We start from the raw sequence: 21,546 nt of genomic DNA on the forward strand, positions 1-21,546 counted from the left end.
CTCCAGACCTTGGAAGCCTGCGCAGGAACACACACTTTAATCGTGACACTGAAAGGTATTTTCTCTTGTACAGGCAATTCCCTCTGCAGCTCCGACCGTGCAGCGCCTCCATCCCCAAGCCCCCGGGCAGCCCAAGCAAAGCCTTCCCTAGAACAGAGGGTGTCTTTCATCTCATCTGTCAGAACCTCCCCTCCCCGAGATATTCCAGTAAATGTGACCCTGCAGGTGCTGCTCGGGCCCGGTGCCGTGCCCTGGGCGGGGGTCCCCGGGCAGCAGCAGCGGCAGCAGCGGCGGCAGGAGGCGCGGTGAGCCCGGCCGGGCGCTGAGCTCACCTCCCTCCGCCCCCCCCGCTCCCTTCTCCCTCCCCCTTCCCTCCCTCCTCCTCCGCCTCCTCCCGCGCCCAGCCTGCAGCCGGGATCTCAGTATTATGGCATCGAGGAGAATGGAGACCAAACCCGTGATAACGTGTCTGAAAACCCTCCTCATCATCTACTCCTTCGTGTTCTGGGTGAGTGCGGCGCGGCGCGGCTCGGGCATACGGGGAGCGCTGGGCACCCCCGGTACCCCCGGTACCCCCGGTACCCCCGGCACCCCCGGACCCGCTGCCCTGCCCTGCCCGGGGCGGGGGGCACCGCGGGCTGGCACCGCCGGGCGAGCGGGGACGGGGCAGGTCGGCCGGAATATGGATCTGCAGGCACACACACATATATGAGCTCACACACATATACACACACATATAAAAAATGATGGGTTTTGCCTCCCGGCGCGACGAGCACATCCCCCCGAGCCCCCGCGGGGAAAGTTGCGGGGTGTCCCCCGAGCCTGTCCGTCCCCCCGGCCGGACCGTGTCCCCTGCCCGTCCCCCAGTGCAGGGGATGTCACCGAGCCCCGCTACCTGCGGGGCTGCAATCACCCGGCCGCGCTGCCCGCGTTTCGTAACCGGGCTCGGGCTCCCGCAAACCATTCTCCTGACCCAGATGCATTAATTGAGTCGCCGCGATTGCCTGCCGGGCAGCCCGGCCGTGTTTTCCAGGCGAGCCCGGGGGCTGGAGGTTTTCGCAGCGCCCCGGCCTGTTAGTCAGCAGATCCCCGGCGGGAGCCGCGTATCGCGGCGGCGATCGGCAGGTTCAGCCCTTGGAATGGCACACGGTGACAGCGCACGGTGACAGAGCTCGGTGACAGCGCACGGTGACAGCGCTCGGTAATGGCCCCGCCGTGTGCCTCTCGCAGCACCGACACCGCGCGTCCGCCGCTTCCAGCCCGGGGAGATGGTTGTGCTCCCTCGGTTCGGTGGCTTTGTGCTGGGGAAAGTGTCTGTGAAACACTCGAGTCTTCATCTTTCTGCTTAAAGAGGCGTTCTAAACAAAGAATTGCTTATTCATGGCAATAACGTTTGACATCCTTACAGTGAACGTAGGACTTCAACTGTTTCAACTTTAACTTCACAGGCTTTTTTTTTTTTTTTTTTTTTTTAGCATAACCAAAACACATTTTGCTTATCCTTACTTAGGGCAGTACCTTGGTGTTTTTGGCCCCCTCGTATCCCCTCGATATTTAACATATCCCCCCCCCTTTTTTTAAAAATAATTTTGGTGGCAGCAGATGTGTCTGATGACTGAAACGGATAGGAAGCCGGAATCATCTGTTGGATTTTTTGTTGGCAAGTAGATCCTTCACAGTAGTCACAAGGAGGTAGGAGGCTAAGTTTATACACTTACCACAGTTTCAAGATTCATCCTTTGCCGTGCTGGTTCCTAGTGGATCTGTAAGAAACCCCTCTTCATCCTGTGACGAGTGAGCAACTGCGGGAGCTCAGGCGAATTCATGGCATCTTTTAAAATTGTATCTTTTTTTAAGCGATCGTTGTATCTGCCGTAGCCCGAGTAAACAGAGGACTTAGATCAGCATGCCCGTTGAGCTAGCACATTTCACCAACGCTAATCTCATTTTAAAAGGGAGAATTGTGCACTGAGCCAAGCAGCTGGCTGAGGGCATTTGTGCCGTAGGCTGTCACGCTGCCAGGCCAGGTTGACAGCTGGGACCTCGTAGGGTGAATAAATAACACAGCTGAGCTCTGCTTTGGGCTCCGGCAGCACGGCCGTGCTGGTGGGATGCTCTGCTGCAAATTCTTTTCCTCTGAACTGTGGGTCAGGCTCCTGTGTGCTCTGAGCTTCTCCAAGGGCATGGCCCACTCTTCCAGTTACTTAACATTTGACTGCCAGAGTCTCTGTTTGTCCTCTTCCTTGAGCCTGGAGAAGGAGGAGATCAGTGGATGGGCACAGAATCCTGCAGCCATGATCAAAGGGGAATGAACAATCACGCTTGCTGTTGCATCTGGCTCATCAAGGCACCAGCCTAGGGACACCTAGGCAGGTCTCAGTGGGAGAAGACAGCAAAGGATTTGGTAAAGGTCCAGAGCATTTGACAGCAGATCCTAAGTCTTTATCAGTTCTTCTGTGCTAAAAGGAAGAGCAAAAACTAATTCACATTTTTGTCACCTTTCTGGGCTCTGAATCAATTTAGGATACATTGGAGCAGGATGCAGTTATATCGATGAGGAGAGCAAAAACAAGGTGTGCTCTGGCTGTATGTTAATTTTCTGGGGTGATTTTTGTACTCTTAGAGGCTGCTGGTTCCACAGTCTGTGTAACTCAACTTGAGTCCTTGTGAATTCTCAGAGCTGAAAATATGGGAAGGATCCTATTGGAGGAACCATTAAAAAAATTTATTTCTTGGACCGATCTAAATACCAGAAGGAAACCGTGCCAGCGCCACAAATGGCTGGTTTGTAAATTTTTATTCTGACGGCTTTCCCACATTTTTTGGAGAGGTTGTAAGCTGATTTCTGAAGGAGAAAGCTCTGTGTTGCTTAGCTGCAGTTTGTGTGGGTTTTTTTCTAGCCATGGGAATGGAGCTGCAATACAAGACAGGGCAGAAACTCGTCCTGTGGCAGGGTGGTTTGTGGTGGCAACCCTAAGAAGAAGCTTCTTAGCACCCAGTGAGCTGTTCTGAACCATCATGAAGGACTTCTGTGTGTTTCACATTGTTTATGAAATAAGAAAATCTGTGTATGCAGCATGTTCCCCCAACAAGTGATTTTTTGTCAGGGTTAAATATGAATTGCATTTATGTCTGTGGGACAGATGTATATAGGTGAAGGCTTTTAGCTCACGCAGTAAATGAGGCTGCACAGGTTTCATGGGAGCTGTAGGACTGTAATGAGGAGACACAGTTCATTCAAATTTCATACTGCATAGCTTATTCCTTTCCAAATGGGTTTTGTTTAATGTAACTTGTTATTTTGATAGCTTCCTCTCCTCCCCCTCACCATACTTCCCAACTTCTTTCTGTAAATGTATCAACATGGCAAAAAAATTCCATAAACAGAGATAACAAGCTTTTTGTGTGCTCATATGTATTGTTATTCATAGAACACATTAAATGCCTAAGGTTACCGCTTTTGGTCCTTAAGGGATGTAGCAATAAAAATTCAACAGCCATTTTTTTCCTAATCAGAATTCTGTACTGAATGCATCTGGCTTGGAACTAGTAGATTAAAAAAGGTGATAAAAGCTCTGCTTGGCTGCTAGCTATTTTTATTTTTTCCTTTTGGGTATCATAAATTGCTTGCATAGAAATCCGAGATACAGCCTGTCTTGTTTTTAAGAGAAGAAGAATTTTGGATTAGAATTCTAAGTGAATTTTTAATAGGAGAGAGAAACCTTGAAGCACCCCTCAGTACCTTGTACTTCTCTAGTACTTAAATAACCTTTGGTCTTAAAACATGTGTATAATTAATATTTCACTATAGCCTTCTAAATATATTTTGTTTCCAAATTAACTGCCTGCCTCAGTGTGTTTTGGGAGGGAGCTTTAAGGCTGCATGCACTTGTCCTTAAAGTTATATGGCTGAGGAAAATGGGTTTTGCCTTCCATGCAAAGCTTGCTGGTGCCCCAAATAGGCACCGTAGCAAAGTGATTATTGATCCTGGGCCCTGTGAGACACTTGGCACTCAAATGAGAGCTCTGTGTGTGCTGTCCTGCTGGAACTGGGGTTTCTGCTGTCAGTTAATGTAATGAAAGCTTGTAAGTCAGGTTTCCATTTAGATAACATTCCAAGATGGACACTGATCTGAAAAGCATCTTCCAAAATTTTTGGGGACTGCATCAGGTTCTTAGAACTTTGCGTGTCTTTGGCTGTGTGACAAAATCAGAGCTAAGGTGGGTACACATAGTCAGTGGTAGTTTGGTTTTATGAGTTTTTATTGCTTTGAAAATAGACCTGTGCATGTTGGTGTGAGCCCTTGAAAGTCAGCAGGTGGCAGGAGAGTGGTGGGGCAGGTAAGTGTTGCTTGGCTGTGAGGACACACCAGGGCTGTGATTTTATAAAAGGTTGAAATTGCATGTTTTCATATGGTTCCTCTTCTTTCAGCCAGTTCCTCTGGCAATGTGGTGTCACTGGTGTGGAGGGCAGGGGCTCTGGAGATGGCCCCATGAAGGGTGATGGGCTCAGCGCCCTGCTGGCATGGGAGGTGTGGAAAGTCTTGGGGAGCGCTTTGAAGTGCCTCCCCCCATTTCCATCGTCTCAGAATTCCCCCAAAAGTTCACCTGTGGGTGCTGGGAGTGGCTCTGCTGTTGGGACAGGCAGCTCCTGCTGTGGCAGGGGGTGGAGGGGGAATTCCTCCACCATTCCAGGGGCTCACAAAGCTGTTTTCCAGGAAATGGCCAAGACAAAAGTGAGTGTGGCAGCCTGCTCTGGAGCACAGATTTATGGCTCTACTCCTGACCCATCCTCAAATGCAGCCATCTGAGCTGTGCATTATAATGTGGGATTAAATTTTCTTGTCCCTTTGAGTTACTAGTGGCATTAGTCATCTCCCCTGTAAATGTCCAGCTGGATTGCTAAAATAACTGGTTTTCTCCCCAAATATTCTTTCCAGTGCTTCTGCATTGGTTCCTGCATGTTTCTGGTCTTTTTAATACCTCTTACCATGCCTGTGTTTCTTTTCTTTTAATTCTTTTAAAATATATGTTAGCAGATGGTTTTAAAGGAAATATTTAGGGAAATTTTTAGCTTTCCCATGTGGCTTAGATTGCTCAATCTCTTGGTGGTTCCATTTGATTGCAAAGTCAACATTGCTATACTTTTAGAAGGAAATATTATTATTCATATGTAGTCACCTGAAATACAGGTAACTACATATGAGTGAAAAACCCAAACTCTCAGAAATGCACAGTAACCCCCCATCATTGCAGATTTTAAGTGCTCCTTTGGTCAGGCACAAACCTCATGCAGTTGCCTCCTTAAGTCAGTTGTTTCCTGTTCTGTTCTCATAATGATATACATGAAAGATTAAAGATAATGGTGTTTTATGGTAAGCATAGCCTAAGGTGAATTCTGTTGGCTAAATAAATAACTGGATTAAAAAAAAAAATGGTGTTTGAAACCATAACTCCAGAGTCAGCTTTCTAAGTTTCTTCTTGGGATGTGTACCCAGCTTGGCTTAATTTAGTGGGGTTTTGACTGGGATTGCCACATTGTGAAAATTGTGTGGTTTTGGTACAAATTAGCATTTTACACCTCATTTAATGGAATAATTGACTTTGCCGTAGGCTAAATGCTCCTTGTTTTCTGTTTGTGGAGCTGTGCTTGCATCTCAACCCCTCGACCTTGGAGTTTGTACCAGGAGTTTGAGCATGGTGACATTTCCTTATTAATGGGTCAGCCTGCCCCGGTGAAGGGAGATAGGGAGTGGCTTGGAAGTTGTTTCAGTTCTGTTTGGGAAGGCATGGGATGCATTCATAACCAAGCAGTGCCAGGAGCCCTTGTTTGTCCCAGGAGGGGGGTGAGGCTGTGGGGAGTGCCGTGTATGTGTAGTAAACATTTGGTTGTTCAGCATTCCCTCCTGCTCTGAGCAACCTGTTGTGTGGCTAAGCAGGGTAAATATAAATTCTAGGGAAAGGTGCTGGGGAGTCTTGTTAGCACTTTTCCATGAAAACAGCAGTAGAGTCCTTGCATGCTGGTTCATTCCAGCCTTGCTTGTCAAGGAAACGGAGGCAATTATCGTAGGTAAACCAAGGGAATTTAAAATGGATCCAATAATCTGATTTTATCTCTGATTCTGTGACTATTTATCAATTCCCTGTGCTGTCAGGGAGGGAAATTAGGTTACCTGGTACCGTTAGTTGTCTCCATCTCTGGATTCTTATCATCATTTCTCCTGTTGTTGCGACTGTCCTACAAATTTACGTGCCAGTGAGTTAATAGATGAATATCTAGAAAGGCTCTTTGTGCATGTGAGCTTGCAGAAACCTCTCCTTCAATCTTTCACATGCTGTTTAAGCCCAGTGATGCTTGTTACAGAGAAGCTGGCTTTGCTGTAGTGCTGAGTCTGTTCTGCAGCCACCAAATTTGCACTTTGCAGCTCTGTTGATCCCAGTGCCTTGCAAACCTTGGCAACTAAATATTTAGAATAAAATGCAGGACTCCAGAAGTGGGGGAGCAGATGACAGATATTTTACGGCCATTTTTATTTGCACAGTGTTACTTCTTCAGGCTCATTTCTATTAATTAGCATTTAATAATCTCTCAGAGAAGAGATCCTTCACATGGGCAGAGCAGGCTTCTTTCCATCTTAGCTCTCTCTCACAGTGGTGGGCAGATGGTTGAGATGTTCTGTCTCTATTACAGTGCTGGGTTAGGAGAGGGAAGCATTTGAATTTCCCTTGCACTGAAGCATGGCACACTTGTGTCTGACTGGATTATCATTACTGCATAGCTGAACTGGTTCTTTGAGCTCTGGGAGGAGGACACAGGGTTTTTAGGAGCTGTAATAAAAGAGTGGAAGTTAATGTTGTTAATACTAATCTTGCTGTAATTTCCACATGGTGTTTTGCAAGATGTTTTCCAGATGTGCTTTTTTCATCTCTGACTTTCTGGGGACTGTATTAAAATCTTTAAAAGAAACAAGCAGCCCCCCTTCCCTCTCTGTTTCTTGCTTTTCCCATCTCCCTGAATTGCTGTGCTGAGTTCAATTGGTGGCTGGTCACTAGCAAAAGCATCAACCTCTCCCAAAAGCCAGGCAGGATTCATCACATTCACAGCAGCCTGGGCTGAGCAGAAGGTTGAAATTTTGTCTTGCCATCATTTATTATTGGGAGATATTTGCTGAGAGCTTTGAGGAAAGGTTGGGTTTGATTTGGGCTGAATGTGGATTTGGATGGATCAAACAGAAATGTTATTTTTTTGTTTTATATTCACAAAGGGTCTTGTTTAAGAGTTTAATTGCTAGGAGAATGTGATGGGGTGAATAATGACGTGATGGACTTAATCTGCAGAAGCCTCTGGATTGTGGGAGCAGACCTAAGGAAAAGGCTGGCATGCTTAAAAGGTGCTGCAGTGAAGTCAGAAGAGGGAGTGAAATCCTGTAAATCTCACAGGAAGAGGAGCACTTACTTTTCCCTAAAACTGGGAAGAGAAGGAAGCCCCTGGTATCTGACCCACATAACCACTCAGTGCCTTAATGCCTCTGAGCAGAAATATCAGCTCAGACCTGCTGCTGCCACAGGACTGGAGCTACCAGTGAAGCTGTCAAATTCCTCAGGATCTTGTTCCTGCCTGCATTACAGGCACTGCTTCAGAGAACGCAGTGCACAGGAGCAGCAAATTGCACTGAATGCCACCAGCAAAGCATGTCTGCAACTCAGCACACGAGAAACTCTTACTGCAAGGACCTGAGCACATCTCCTGCAACTGAAGATTCAGCTGGGCCAGGCTGGCTTAGTCATTTGATAAGTTTTAAAAATGTCATTTGGATGGAGTTTCTCATGGGTTAGCCCCCATCTGGAAGCAACTTTGAAGTGTTTGGAGAATTCCTTTTAGCATTTTTTGGCAAAAGAATATGAAAAACTGCTCATTTTGTATGTTTCTAAAAGTAAATGGGAACTATATCAAAACCTGACATTTTTTGATGGAGGTAGTCTTCTCAGCAATAAAAATGTAGTGATTTGGGAATTCTTAAAAAAAAATGAAGTTTTCAAAGAAATGAGAATTTCCTGAATATGCCAGGTAGTACTGAAATTCCCGTTGGGCAGTGCCAGGGCTTCCAGGCTGTGTCTGGGGCTTGGAGCCAGGCACAGGTGAGGGTCTGTGGCAGAGATGGGGACTGGGTCTGCAGGCCATGCAGCCTGCAGGGATGTGCACTGCACTGGGATTTTTGTCCATGACTGAAGATAATACAGAGATGCAGAGCAGTGTGCAGCTTGCTTGACTGTCCAGATACTCTGCTGTGACCTCAACCAAAGAAAAGGTGGAGGACATTGTAAACAGATTATGGAAACACGTCCAAGTCAATTCCAAAAGCTATTTGAGATGGAGCACTGCTGCACGTTTCCTTCAATGGACTACCCATGATTTTTATTGTCTTTTCTAATAGTTTCCTGCCCAAAGCATTTTTATTACAACTTGCTGTGGCCACCACTGAATCAGAAGACAGTCAACACACCAGAAATGTGTCACACAAGTTGTGCTTTTGATTCTTGGAAAAACAGGTTAAGATAGAAGACACTTTCCAGGTATGCATTAACAGAAGAATGGGTAGAAACTCAATCCTCCTGTTTCACTTCAGTAGTACTTAACATCTGACTGGCTCTAATTAGGCTTGGAATGGGAACATAATTAAGTGCATGTCTGTTTCCCTTTGAAAACAAAGAAAGGAAACAAATACAGGTGGGTTACCTCAGTGCCTTGATGCTGTCCCTGATGGCTCTATCTCATGGCTGGGCTCATTTTCACTGCTGCAGCTGCCCTGTGCTGGATGTAGCATTTATTGCTCTGTGGTGTGCACTGATTGGAGGCAGAGCATGATTCAATTTACCTGCAAAATAATGTCTTAGAGGAAACCAGCAGCTGATATTATTGCATGTTTTTGAGATTTTGTTTTTTTCAAATTTCCTCTGTTTTCAGATCACTGATGCTGTGCTAGAGCTTTTTTTTTTTTTTTTTTTTTTTGTGTAGCGGAATCTTTGAGTCAATTAAAGCTGATCCACCATGCAATTGCTTGTAAATGTTGAGTGTTACCTGGAACTGAGTTCCTCTTTCCAGTATACTTCAGGAAAACTGCTAAGTTAAATTGTGTGGCTCAGATAATCTAGAGGCTTAAACTGATCTCTCTTGTCCCAGAATAACCTGTAGGCCATCTGTGCATCACCTGCAGTCTTCAGGGTTTTGGTTTTATTCTATGCAAGTGTGATCTAAAACCTCCTGGAGAAAGAACCAGGACCTCAAGATGTTGGAGAGCTGACTTTAAGGAATGTTTTCCTATTATTTCCTGGAACATACAAGCCAACCCTCACTATATTCCTTGCTTCTTGTTCTCATAAAACAGGAGCTGATGCAAAGGGATTGAATCAGGATTTTCCAACAGAAGGTCACACCATTTAAAAAGAAAAAAAAATGTAGTTCACAGAGACAACCTTACAGGTTTATTTCTGTCATGGCAGGTAGGACTGGGACAGAAAACAGCCTTTCTAGGAGGCAGCATGACCTTGCTGCATTTTCTGAATATGTGCAGGGTGTCTGTGCAGCTTCCAGAGCACTTGTGCAAAACTCTCACTGGCAGGATGGGGCAGCTGCTGGTTTTGCCCCTGGCCTTGTAGATAAATAGTTCCTTATGGGAAAAAAGCCACTCCTTTTTAAACCTTTCCCTATTGCTCTCCAGCCTCCAAGTGATGTTTTCACTGGGCATCCTCCCAGCATGGAAAGGGCAGCTCAGTGCCCTGCTCAGCACTGACTTCACCCACCCCCAGCTGTGTTTATTGGCATTCTCACCACAGAGACCTGCAAGACAGGGCCACTGGTCCTTGTCCCATCCAAGGTGGTCCCTGCCACAGCAGGGGACAGCCAGCAGCCTCCTGGCCAGCAGGAGAGCACTGCCAGGCAGCTGTGGGCTGGGGTCTCCTTCTGTGCTCACCAGCCAGTGAAATTACAAACTGCAGGAGATGTGCTGGACCAGCCAGGGTGGTAATAAACAGCATTTCATCCAGCACTTGTGTAATTTTCAACCGAAACCAGCAACAAAAATAAAACCTCCCACTCCCAGGACTTTTGTGTTTTGTAAGCAACAGCTAGTTGCTTTGTGACAAGATGGTTGTACTCAAAATAGGCATGGCTGTGGTAGACAGAATTTTCATCTCATGGAATTGATCAGAATGATACGGAAAAGTTGCCTCAGGTTCTGTGAGCTGGCATGATATGTATGTAATACTCCTCAACACAAAACAAACCTGGTTCCTGTTGTACAGAAAGCTCAGCATGCTGCACCATAGCTGTTTTTTAACAGAAGTATCAGATTTAATGTGTTCCCTTCCCTCCTGCTCACTGACCTCAGATTGCTGGGAGTCCAGACAGGATTAATCCCTATGCCATGAAGAATATCCAGTATCAAAGCAAGGAGCTTGGTTGTTTCCTCGAGCAATGCAATCCCCAAATGATAAAGAATATAACTGAACCACAACCACTTAGTTGATTTCTTCTCTCAATTTCACTTAATTTCCGGTGTCATACCAGGTGTTGGACCAAAAATTAATTCCTTTTTTTTTCCAGCATTATTGAATATGAAAAATATTTGAGATTTCAGACCTCTAAATCTGAAGGATATAGAGAAGAATTCCATGCTAAGTCTTAGCTCTTAGGCAATCAATCAAGTTGTTAATGAAACAAGAGCCACCTCATCAGGGAGGAGCAGAAAATTACCCAGTTTTTCCCCTAGTACCATTAATCAGTTTATCAGTTGTGCCCCAAGCCCAAGTCTGTAGGGCACAAAAATTCCCATTTTGAAAACATATTTGCTCTACATCATATGATATGCAATACTGGTAAGCAAAAGAATATGAAATAAAAAGACATTTCAAGAAGAATCACATCAGCTCTGATTGATGAGCACATGTGGGTGGACTCAGCTTGGTCCATATGAAAGGTGTAAAATGTCTTTCAACATCATCTTGCTCTCCTTAAATTCAGTGGGAAATAAACATGACCAAACTGTCTTATGCAGTCAGGCAATGGTTTTTGAAACTCACCTGTGCTTAATATTCATGTTGAGTGGAACAGACAGTTACTCTGGCTTGGATTCCACAGAATTCCTGTGGACATGTGGTTGGGAGGGTTTATCACTCATTTGTGTGCTGGATATCTCAACAGGATAAACTTTCCTCCCTCTGTCAAGTTAAATTCTGCCTCTGGTCTCTAGACTTGCTTTGGTTACCCCGTGATTTTGCAGCATTTTTTACATCATTTTACAAGAAGATATGCGATCCGCTGGTGTGGTGGTCCCAATGAAGCTTAGATGGACCCCAAAAGAGGTAACATTGTGTTTAAAATTTTGCAGCTTGTATGAAAACAAAGCCTAAACTAAAAGAATGCAAGAGCAAAAAACTTATCTCTGTGTTGATGAGATGGTGCAGTGTGAGACCCCACGAGTCAGCTGGTGGAAGAATAAATGCTGGCTGTTATGGCTGGCATCAGAGGGCATGGCAGAGTGGATTAAATTCAGGAAAAAACAGACCCTGGATGTACCCTGTATGTTGATAAAATGGGATTTTTTTACAACATCGATAGCTGTATGTTATATTTTCTCTGTTCTTAAGAAGCATTGTGTAATTACTTATGGCAACACTAAAGCTTTGGATTAATTTACCAGTGGTAGTCCTTAAAAAATAATAGTTGGCATGTCCAATTGATAAGACAGAGGCACTGATGCAAGTCAGGCAATATGTCTAAGATGTGGCACAGCTGTGGGTTAGTTATTTTAAGTCCCTAACTGTAATAATTATTATGTTGCAGCATTCACTTTGACATCTTACTCCAATTGCAGGAGTAGCAAGCTGAAATAAAAATTAGGATTACCTGAGGTTGCTTGTAGAGTATGGGAATGCTTCTGAGAAGTTTAATGAATACTGCTTGTGAAGACAATTAAGATTAAGATGGAGCAGCTGAATCTGAGCTATGAAGTTGATACATCATGATGCTTCTTTATTCTGAAGCTGCACAGACAATGCTCTGAAAAAAGCTTTCAGGCTGCCCAGTATCCCGGGAGAGGGAGTGGAGCTGCTGGTGCATGAGAGCAAGCCCCAAGGTGAGTGGGATTCCACAGCTGGGAATGATCCACACAACTTTCCTGGCTTCACAGATCAGGCAAGCCCTGTTGTGGGGGGAAAAAAATCCTGTCATACAGGGAATAAGTTTTCTGTAGATGGATATCCACCTTTATTTTGGAAGATGATTTGACTGGGGCACAGGCATGTTGGCACACTTCCCCAAGGAGAGGAGACTTGGTGTACCTGCTTAGGAACGTCCTCATCCTCTTTGTGCTGAGTGCCAGCGATCTGTTATCTCCGTGGTATGTTCCACGTGTGGCAAGCAGGATCAGGTTTAGGTGGTGACCTCCAGAATAAGGTGGCTGGCTTACTCTTACCCTGCTGCAGACATGAAGACACAGAGGAAGGTTTTGCTAATGTGGAGTTCTGGTTAAAGACCAGTGTGCAGAATTTTGTCATTTGAGGATTCTGCCAGGATTTGTGAGTGGGATTGTCAAGTGCTTCTAGGAACTGGACTGACTTCTAGCTCCAGAAGGGTTTCTCTCTAGTTTGCTCATGCAGTGAATATTATGACAGCTGCAAAGAGTTATTGGCAGTTTTGTTTGATAAATTGAAATCAGGCAGCTAAAAAGAGCGCTCTGTGTGAGGATACAGCTCTCAGGACTGTTTTAGCACAGGAAGAGAGCACCAGCACCTGCTGGGGCAGAGGCTGTGCTGGGAAGGACAGTGGGGGCTGCCCAAGCTGTCATTTATGGCTACAACATGTTACAAGGAAAAGGATATCAGGTAACTTAGTGCTTGGAGGAAACTTTTAATTTGGGGATTTCTTCGCATAGAAGGGAGATTGTTCATGCTGAGAGCCTATTTTGTAGCTTGTGCTTTCTCCCACACCTCAGTGAGACCCTTCTGGGAGAAATGAATGCTGGCTGCTCTTGGTTTTGTGTCAGAGTTAAATTAAGGCTTTCCACTAGCCTGGATTAAGGTGTATTTTGGTGTTTGGTGAGTGTGGGCGGTGACAGCTCATGGAAAGATGTGATCATTCACCCTAGTGTGCATCTTGGATCTGAGTGGGTGAATGACAGGCTGGTTTCTTCTGATGGCCTTGCAGTTCTGAAATCCCCTGTAATGGCTATTGCCCAGCTGGTCAGGCTGAGAGCAGAGCAGAATGGCTTAGAGCAGTCAGTGTTTTGTTCTTATCCTCTCCTATGGCTTGGTGAACAAGAGGGCAAAGGGCTCAGCAGGGACTCAGCAGAAGGTAATTAATTTCTCTGGCTTTCCTGGACCATGCTGCTTTTAGGCAGAGAGAATTTTCAGGTTAGCCACAGCATGATTTCTGTTTCCCACTTCTCCTTCCCCCTGAGTGGGTATCATGTAGGGACAGAGATTGCTCTGTGGCGTAGTTCATGCTTTGTTTTCTTTTATCACCTTATGTGGTGCAGTTTAAATTACACTTTTCAAATGGCAAATTGCTTAGGAAAGACTTCTTAATGCCATTTTTCCTGGCAGTTTATTTCATACTTTTCATGCAAGTCGTACCAATCAAATGTCTAGTGGGGCTGCCTGCTAAGCAGTAACAGATGGCCCATGCTAGTGAGGACAGGAAGGATCACAGGGGTAGGAGCCAGTGATATCTACATATGTGTTTTGGATTGCATCATGAATGCTCCCCAGGAGGAAGCACAGCTGGCACTGGAATTGCAGAGACCTGAATTTTGACACTCTCTATTCCAAGTCTTGGCATATGTGAAAATCAAGTTCATGTTGGGCTAGATCAATAATATTGAAATTATACCTTTTTTTTTTTTTTTTTTTTTTTTTTTTGCTTATCCTGTAATCCAAAGCACTCTGTGAAAATACACAGAAGAGAGCAGCCAGGTCCATGATACAATCTTGTTTCCATGTGTGTTCTACCACAGGATGGCCTGAAAATGGAGTAACTAGAGCAAAACTGAAGGAAGAAAACCAGAATTAATCATAGATAGTTTAACCAGTGTTTTCCCCTCTAGCTTGCTCTGGCACTAAAATACTTGGGTATCACAATAGGCAAAAGGCCAGAGAGGAGAGGGGATATGTCAGAAAGTGGCTGCCTTGCAGAACTCGTGTTCTGGGGAAGTTTCTTCCTCCTGCTGGGCTGGCAGCATCCCCTATGCTTTGACCTGGTTTTCATCTGCAGCAGTGGGCACATCTCCAAGGGGGCAGGGAAAAAGCATGAATGAAGAAAGCTGTGATCTTAAACACAGTCTGTGGAGGCCAAACTTTGATTCTGTCTGAGTAGCCAGGGTTTAGCCACAGCCACCTTGGCTTTGTGTACTGTATTATATTGGATGTTTGTCCAGGTGCCAACAGTAGAAGGCCAAGAGATCCTAGACATGGCCATGTGATTAAGATTTGGCACATGAGGCCTTTCAGAGCACTCTTATAGTCTGTATTGGTACCTGTCTTCTCTTCACACTAAAACATAACATGAATAAAAATGTGAGAAACTTCTTACTGAAAAATTCATTATCATACAATCACGGGAAATTCATTCTTTTGGGGGGTTTTTTTGTTGTTGTTTTTTGTTTGTTTTGGGTTTTTTGGTTTTTTTTATTTTGTTTTTATTGTTTGTTTGTTTTGGCTTGCTTTTTTTTCTTTTTGTTGTTGTTTCTGTCCTAGAAGCCTTCAGTTTAGAAGATAGCATTTCATTTGGTTCTGACATTTAAATAACTTTCCTTCCCCTGCATAGACAGAGGCTAAGCAGTCCCTGCTTTGTGTAGGGCAGCTAGAGCTTGTGTCAGTCCTGGGATCATGCAGTCATGGAATCACAGAATGGTTTGGATTGGAAGGAACCTGAAAGATCCTCTGGTTCCAATCCCCCACCAAGGAGAGGGATGTCACCCGCTAGACCAGGTTGCTCAAAACCTCACCCAGCCTGGCCTTGAACTCTTCCAGGACTGGGCAGCCACAGTTTCTTTGGGCAAACTCTTCCAGTGCCTCACCACCCTGTGGCTTCTATTCTCACCTGTAGTAGGTAAAACACATTACAGCTGCTCAGAGAATGATGTGGAAGATCTTAGGAAGATAACCTAAAGCAATTCTGTCAGCATATTGCCCTTGCCCTTGGGCAGCTGGACAGGGGAAGATCCTTCTTGGCAGCCTGGCCTGGAAGGATTTGTCTCACAGATCTCTTTGTCTCTTGCCTTATGAATTTTGCACTTTCCTGGTGCTACATCACTGTGTTGCCCATGGTTCCTGCTGTCTTGATGTGTGTCTTTTCGGCATAAGCAGAAAATGTTGGCAGTGTGTCGGGAAAAAATCCATGAGAAATGCCTCTAAAATGCCCTGGGAGAGAGGAGGAAACCAAGCAAGGTGGTGAAAATTCCTCCTCTCCCCCTGGCCCATGTACACAAACTTGCTTGGGTCGAGGATAAAGCCAGATCCTGCATTCACTTAAAAGCTTTTTCACCAACAGCCTTGTGTGTGGAGACAGGACTAGAAACACATTGCTGGTCATTCAAGGGATGGGAAGATAATTTTATCCCCAATTTGTCCAGGGGACAGGGAATACAGAACAGTCAAATAAATGCATTTAGCCTTGATGGAGGTGGCAGCTGGGTATTCCCTGGTTCTCCTGTTCCCTGTTAGCTCTGTAGTCCCATGGAGAACAGCAGAGGAGGGAGCACCTGCTTTTGTACATAAGCTGCTGAAGGGATCAAAGTATTTAATGAAAACTCTCCCTTGCACTTCCCTCCCTTAAGCTCTGTTCTTGAGAAATAGCTCATTAATTTGTTAGTGGCTTGATGAGAAAGGAGGGGGTGGAAAGCCACTAAAAAATGGCTTTGGTCCAGGTCAGGTCTCTGTATAGAGGAGGAACCTGCTCTTTCCCCCTGGTTCCAGGGGGGAGATCAGGAGCTGGATGGTGAGGAAGTTTTTTCCCCTACTAATCCATAGACTAGTTTGGCTACTGCTCATACACAGGTTGCTGTATCTAAAATTTCTTCTTGATGGACATGACAAGTTACCTAAGAATGATGTAAGGGCTGTAGAACTTCCACAGATTCCAAAGTTGACTACCACCTTCCTCCCAAAACTTCACACCAGACTCTAAATGGGGAACCTTTCTCTCCTTTTCAAAGATCTGTGTGTATATCACAAGTCAACAGGCAAAAAGATCTTTATCATAATACTTTGACCTCATAAATCAGTCTTGCAGACAGATGGAAATTGGCAGGTTCCTTTTGCATGGGATTGGCAGGCACTGCTAGAGGAAAAGGGAGTTCATTACCTCCTTAGGAAGGACAATATCCTTGCCATCACACTGTCCTTCGCTGGCCTTGTCTCTGGCTCACTGTTACAATGAACCATGAATTTTTTACCTGACTTTGAAACTGGTAAGAAAACAGAATGACTTTAAAATATGAGTGTTTGTACTTGGTTCCTGTTGTAGGAAGATGTGGATTTTCACGTTACATATTTCAGATTGGTCAGAGAAAGTGAGGAGGCCTGTAGGGACAGAACATTTTACTGTGCTTTCTGTTACAGCAAACAGTATGTGAAAGATGATTCATATAGAAAAGTTGGAAGAATTCAGGTAACTCAACCTGATGATGTTGATATTTGAATAAAGAAAAACTCCAGCGCTGTTTGTTTTGAAACTCTCCTTATGAAGGGACAAAGTTGCTCACAAGTATCACACTACTGAAGTTTTCTGTGTCTTTGCTCCTGACAGACCTGCCAGTGTTTCTACAGCACACCTGGGCTGCACTTTTGAGGCACTTTTTAGGAGTAGAAGAACAAATGGTGAACAGTTTGTCTCGAAACATTTAATGATAAAATGTATTTCTGTATATCTCTAACCCAAATAGTAACAACAGGAGCAATATTTAACATCCTGGACATAATCCCAAAGTTCAGAGTTCACTCTTCTTCTGATGCTTCTAGCAGAAACAGTTATCCCATTTTTAATAATTCTCTTTGGCTAACCAGCAGGTTCCCTCTGGTTTTATGACCTGCTCCAGAGGGAATGCCTCATCCTAAACACTGTGTGCTCTTGCACTTCCCCTTTTCCTTTATTTAAAAAACTGATGAAATCATCTCTCTCTTGTTGTTATTCCTCTTCTCCACCCCCCAGTTTAAAGGTTTACCACATGTTTTTGGGTTAGTTTAGAAAAACTTGCCTTCCCCTTTGAGGTCTCCCTCTATTTGAAATTCTGCCTAGCTTGTCAGAAGTCCAGATGCTGGGACTTTCAGGCTGTGGTACAGTCTGGGGATCCAAGCCCTCATTTGCAGGCTGTTTTCCCTTTGCTTTTGTCCTTGTTCAGCGTTCTGGGAGGGCTCTGTCTCTTGGGAACTGCTAAAACAAGAGAGGGGGCAGCTGCACTGCAGTGGCAGGGGATTCTGCTTCGGGGCATGGAGGGTTTATAGCAGTGCTGAGTAGCACAACCACGCTAAATCCATCCTGTGCCAGCTGTATCTGGCATTTTTAATGCTCTCCCAGTGAGGCTGCAGTTTTTTACTGTGTGTGCTCTGTGGATGACTGCCCTGCCCTCATCAGTGCCTGTGCCCTGAGCAGCACTGCACAGCCTGCACACCCTGCACACCCTGAACACCCTGCACACCCTGAACACCCTGCACACCCTGCACACCCTGCACACCCTGCACACCCTGCACACCCTGAACACCCTGAGCAGCACTGCACACCCTGCACACCCTGCACACCCTGAACACCCTGCACACCCTGAACACCCTGCACACCCTGCACACCCTGCACACCCTGCACACCCTGAACACCCTGCACAGCCTGCACACCCTGCACAGCCTGCACACCCTGCACACCCTGAACACCCTGCACACCCTGAACACCCTGAACACCCTCCTGCTCTGCCCTTCAGGTGTTGGTTTGATGCTTTTCCTTCATTCAGCAGTGTGCAGGGAAAAGAAGGGGGGAAAAAAAAGGGTGCATTGCATTTAAAAAGGGAGGGGAAGGAGTGAGGAGAAGTGAAAAAATGGAAAATAAAAGTGTGAAGTGAGGTGCAAGAGCACACACCTTGGTGCAGTGTGTGCTGATGCAGGGGGATGGCATCAGATGAGGCACCAGCACACACAGAGGTGTCAAACTGGGCTTCACTCCTGACATGTCTGTGTGTGCTGGTGCCTCTCCTGACACCTCATTCACCCCCCAGACAGCACAGTCTCCCTGTGCACACACAGACTCTCACTGGCTGTGTGGTTATTGGCAGCAGCACCCAGGTATTCCCCAGAGGTGCTGGTGTGGGCAGGCTGCCTGGGGTGCAGCTCACACCCTGCTGTTTGTTTGTGGCATCCAAGCATCTCCCCCCGTGCCCAGGCAAGGCAAAGCTCATTTTGAAAACAAACAAGTCGAGGCCAGGGCTGCCTTGTGTGCTCCTGTGTGATCCCCCAGCAGGCAGGGAATGCTGTGGTGTCCCTGCCAGGTGGCTCTGGTGGGGCAGCAGCCCTTTGCTTGTCCCCAGTGCAGGGTGGGAGCAAGGCTAAATCAGGGATCCCTGCCCCTCAACCCCTAATGCCATTTTCAGAGTTTCTCTAAGGCCATAAAAATAGATAGGAATTCCTGTCTTTCCTTAGGGCTTTTCTTCCTTCAGGCAGCTTCACCTGCCAGGAGTGAGTGTGGGTGCTGGTGCTGGTGGCTGCCTGTTTCCAGCTGTGTGAAGTGTGGACCCCAACAAGGGACTGAATTTGGTTGTGCAGGCCAGGATGCCAAAGCAGAAAGGGTGTGCTAACAGAAAGAGAGAAAGGGGATGCATGCAGAAGGAAGGCAGAAGTTAATGGAGTGGGCAAAGGGAAACAGGTAATTGTGGCAACCAACCAGTAATTGTTGGCCAGTAAAATAAGTGGCTAGGCAGAATAAATCAGGAAGGTGGAAGAGGAGATAAGGCTGGCAGGGCATTCTGTTTTATGGCCCTGTTCACCTTGCTTTCCACTTCTGTATCACTGGGTTCGGTGCTTCTCTGTGGGGCCATTCATGGCCCTCTCTGCTCCCCCTTTGCTCCCTGTGCCTCAGGGTGAGGAGCTGCTGCCCCACTGACCCCACTCTGGTGGAGGGAGGAGAAGGGGAAATGGTGTGGGAGCAGGATAGTTTGTGAGATTGATACATCTCAGGGGTTGTGTTGGGAGAGAAAACCCTGGGAAATGGGTAGGAGAAGACATCCCTGTGCTTCTTTCCAGCTTGTCCTTGTGGCATAAAACCCCTTTATCTGTGGGTTTGTCTGCAGCAGAACCAGAGGGGATGGTGGGAGGGGAGGCAGCATGGCCCAGAGGGCAGGGAGGGAAATTCCAGTTGTGTGGATGCACAACTCCTATCAGTCCCTTTCCCAAAGAGCTTCCTAATGTTGTCCCACTTGGTGGCATCAAGATTCACAGTGTTTTCACCAACAAATCAATGTACCAATGGCATTGGCTATGAACATTGTCACTACAAGGCCACCTGTGCCTTGAATCCAGCCCCACACCTTTGGACATGCCTGTGTATTTTAAAGCTTTTTGTGTAGAAAAAAGGAGTTCACAGCAAGGATACTTAGGAAGCTTCTCTGGCTGGAGGAACTTAGGTCACCTTCTGGGGGACTCATCACAAAGCCAGCTACAGCAACATCCTTGTCCAACAGTCACATTGCTGTTGATGAGTGTGAACACTGAACCCCCAACGAGCCAAGCACTTCAGTGGCTGCACCCCGTGTGTCTGTTCCATGTGCTGAAGGTGTTTGTGCAGTGGGGCTGGGGCCTGCAGTGCAATCCTAAAGCCAAGGGGTTCTGCATGGCTAGCCAGCTGTGCAGGAGAGCAACCTTCAAGGGTCTTACTTTCCATTCCTATCAAAATTCCATTTTCTCCCACTTCCTTTTCTTCTACTGAATTAAAAAGGCAGTATCACTAATAATCCTATTTTTAAATATAAGTTGCAGAAATTCTTGGGCTGCCTGTGTGGGACAGAGCATCTCTTTTGTTTCAGGTGCAAATCATTAGATCTTTGCCAGACCATGCCAGTTGTGGAGTAGCTTAAAGAGACTTTTCTGGTGACATTAAGGGACAGAATATGTTGAGACACCCAACAATAGTGAAGTTGAGCTTATGGTGAGCAAGTCTATGCTGAGAGAAGAGGACTGCTTCAGAGCATTTTTACTGATGAACTTTCTTTGTGCTCTGCTTGTTTGTCTGCTTTGTTCTCTTAAATGATGGTGCATTACTGGATAATTTCCTCTGCTGGTGAGCTACCCCCATCAAGTTGAAAGTTGTCTATTTTTAAAATGCCAGCTGCCTCTTGGATAAAAAAGCCAGTGCTGATGTACCGTTGCTTGCAATGCATTATTCAAAGTCCTTTTTAGACTCTCTCAAATAAAGAGCTTCATTAATATTTCAGCGGTGGCTGTGATTCTCTCCAAGGGGGCTCCATTCCTTTCTCTCACTTGACACCCCTGTATTTCTCTGTGTAGTGAAGATGATTGGATTTCGAGTTACCTTTGGTAGAGCAAACTCATCGTTTTCTGTGAGAAGTGGATCTTAAAAGAAAATTTGACCTTGAGATTGGTGCTAAGCAGATAGCCAGAATCTTCTCAGAGCCCTCAGGAATGGGAGTGGTTTGGGAGTGGAGGGGCTATTTTGTGCCCCAAACCAACTGTTGTGCACCATCATTCTGATAATTTTAGCTGGCTTTGCTGGCTTAGAGAGGAGGTAGGGAGGGGACTGGAGAAGGAGAATCACAACAGGTTGGATGTTTAGGCAAAGATTTACTTGATGAGGTTTTCTTACTTAAATATTAACTGCATTTTCCCTGATTTCATAACCACACTAGGGGTTATCTTCCTTTGTCTCGCTGTTAGGTTCAGAACCTGTGATAAAGCTGGGCTTTTGAGCAGGAGCAGAGTGATTTCCTCACTGGAGGTAGTGATGGAAAATCGGTAGGAGGCAGATCTGAAAAAAGTGGGTTTAGCTCTAAAGAAGAAAGGCTGAGACAAGAAGTACCAACCCTTCCAAGCTCACTGCAATATGATCAGGTTTCTTAACTTAGAGGGTTCTTACTTCTTTCCTCGTGATGCCAGAAATAAAGATTCCTTTGGCTTGATTGTGCATGACGGGTTCTGATGCTGGGAGATGGGGATCTAGTGACACAGAGCTGCGGAATAATTGTAAGAGGTAGTTCCTCAATACATCAAGCAATTAAGTGTCTGAAGGGAAGACAGGCGTTCAGAGCTGCTGCTCACCCGTGAAGCAAGAGCAGGAGAGAGAGAATGGGTGCTAAAAACCAGCACTGCATCCCCTGAGTGCACGGGAGCTGCGGGCTGGGGTCTCTCCTGAGAGTGGAGGAAGGGATGATGAAGAGGTTGATTAAACAGGGTGGGGACCATCAGTTGAAATACAGCAACCACAAGCATGGAGGGGATTCACACTGTGGACACCTGGACACTGTGTTGGCTGCCTACAGCATGCCTGGTTTGCATGTC

At 45.9% G+C, this 21,546-nt stretch overlaps 1 protein-coding gene across 1 annotated transcript in view; it reads left to right on the top strand.

Annotated features, from left to right (window-relative positions):
• Positions 1–362: 362 nt before the first annotated feature.
• The window catches only part of TSPAN7 (tetraspanin 7), an 84,266-nt gene continuing 63,082 nt past the window's right edge, over positions 363–21,546 (top strand). Inside the window, exon 1 of the mRNA XM_033051814.2 lies at positions 363–508. Within this exon, the coding sequence (XP_032907705.1) occupies positions 428–508 (81 nt within the window). The 5' untranslated portion in view covers positions 363–427. The remainder of the gene's footprint in view (positions 509–21,546) is intronic.

The sequence above is a fragment of the Catharus ustulatus genome, chromosome 2 (genome assembly GCF_009819885.2).
Source record: "Catharus ustulatus isolate bCatUst1 chromosome 2, bCatUst1.pri.v2, whole genome shotgun sequence".
Lineage (NCBI taxonomy): Eukaryota > Metazoa > Chordata > Aves > Passeriformes > Turdidae > Catharus > Catharus ustulatus.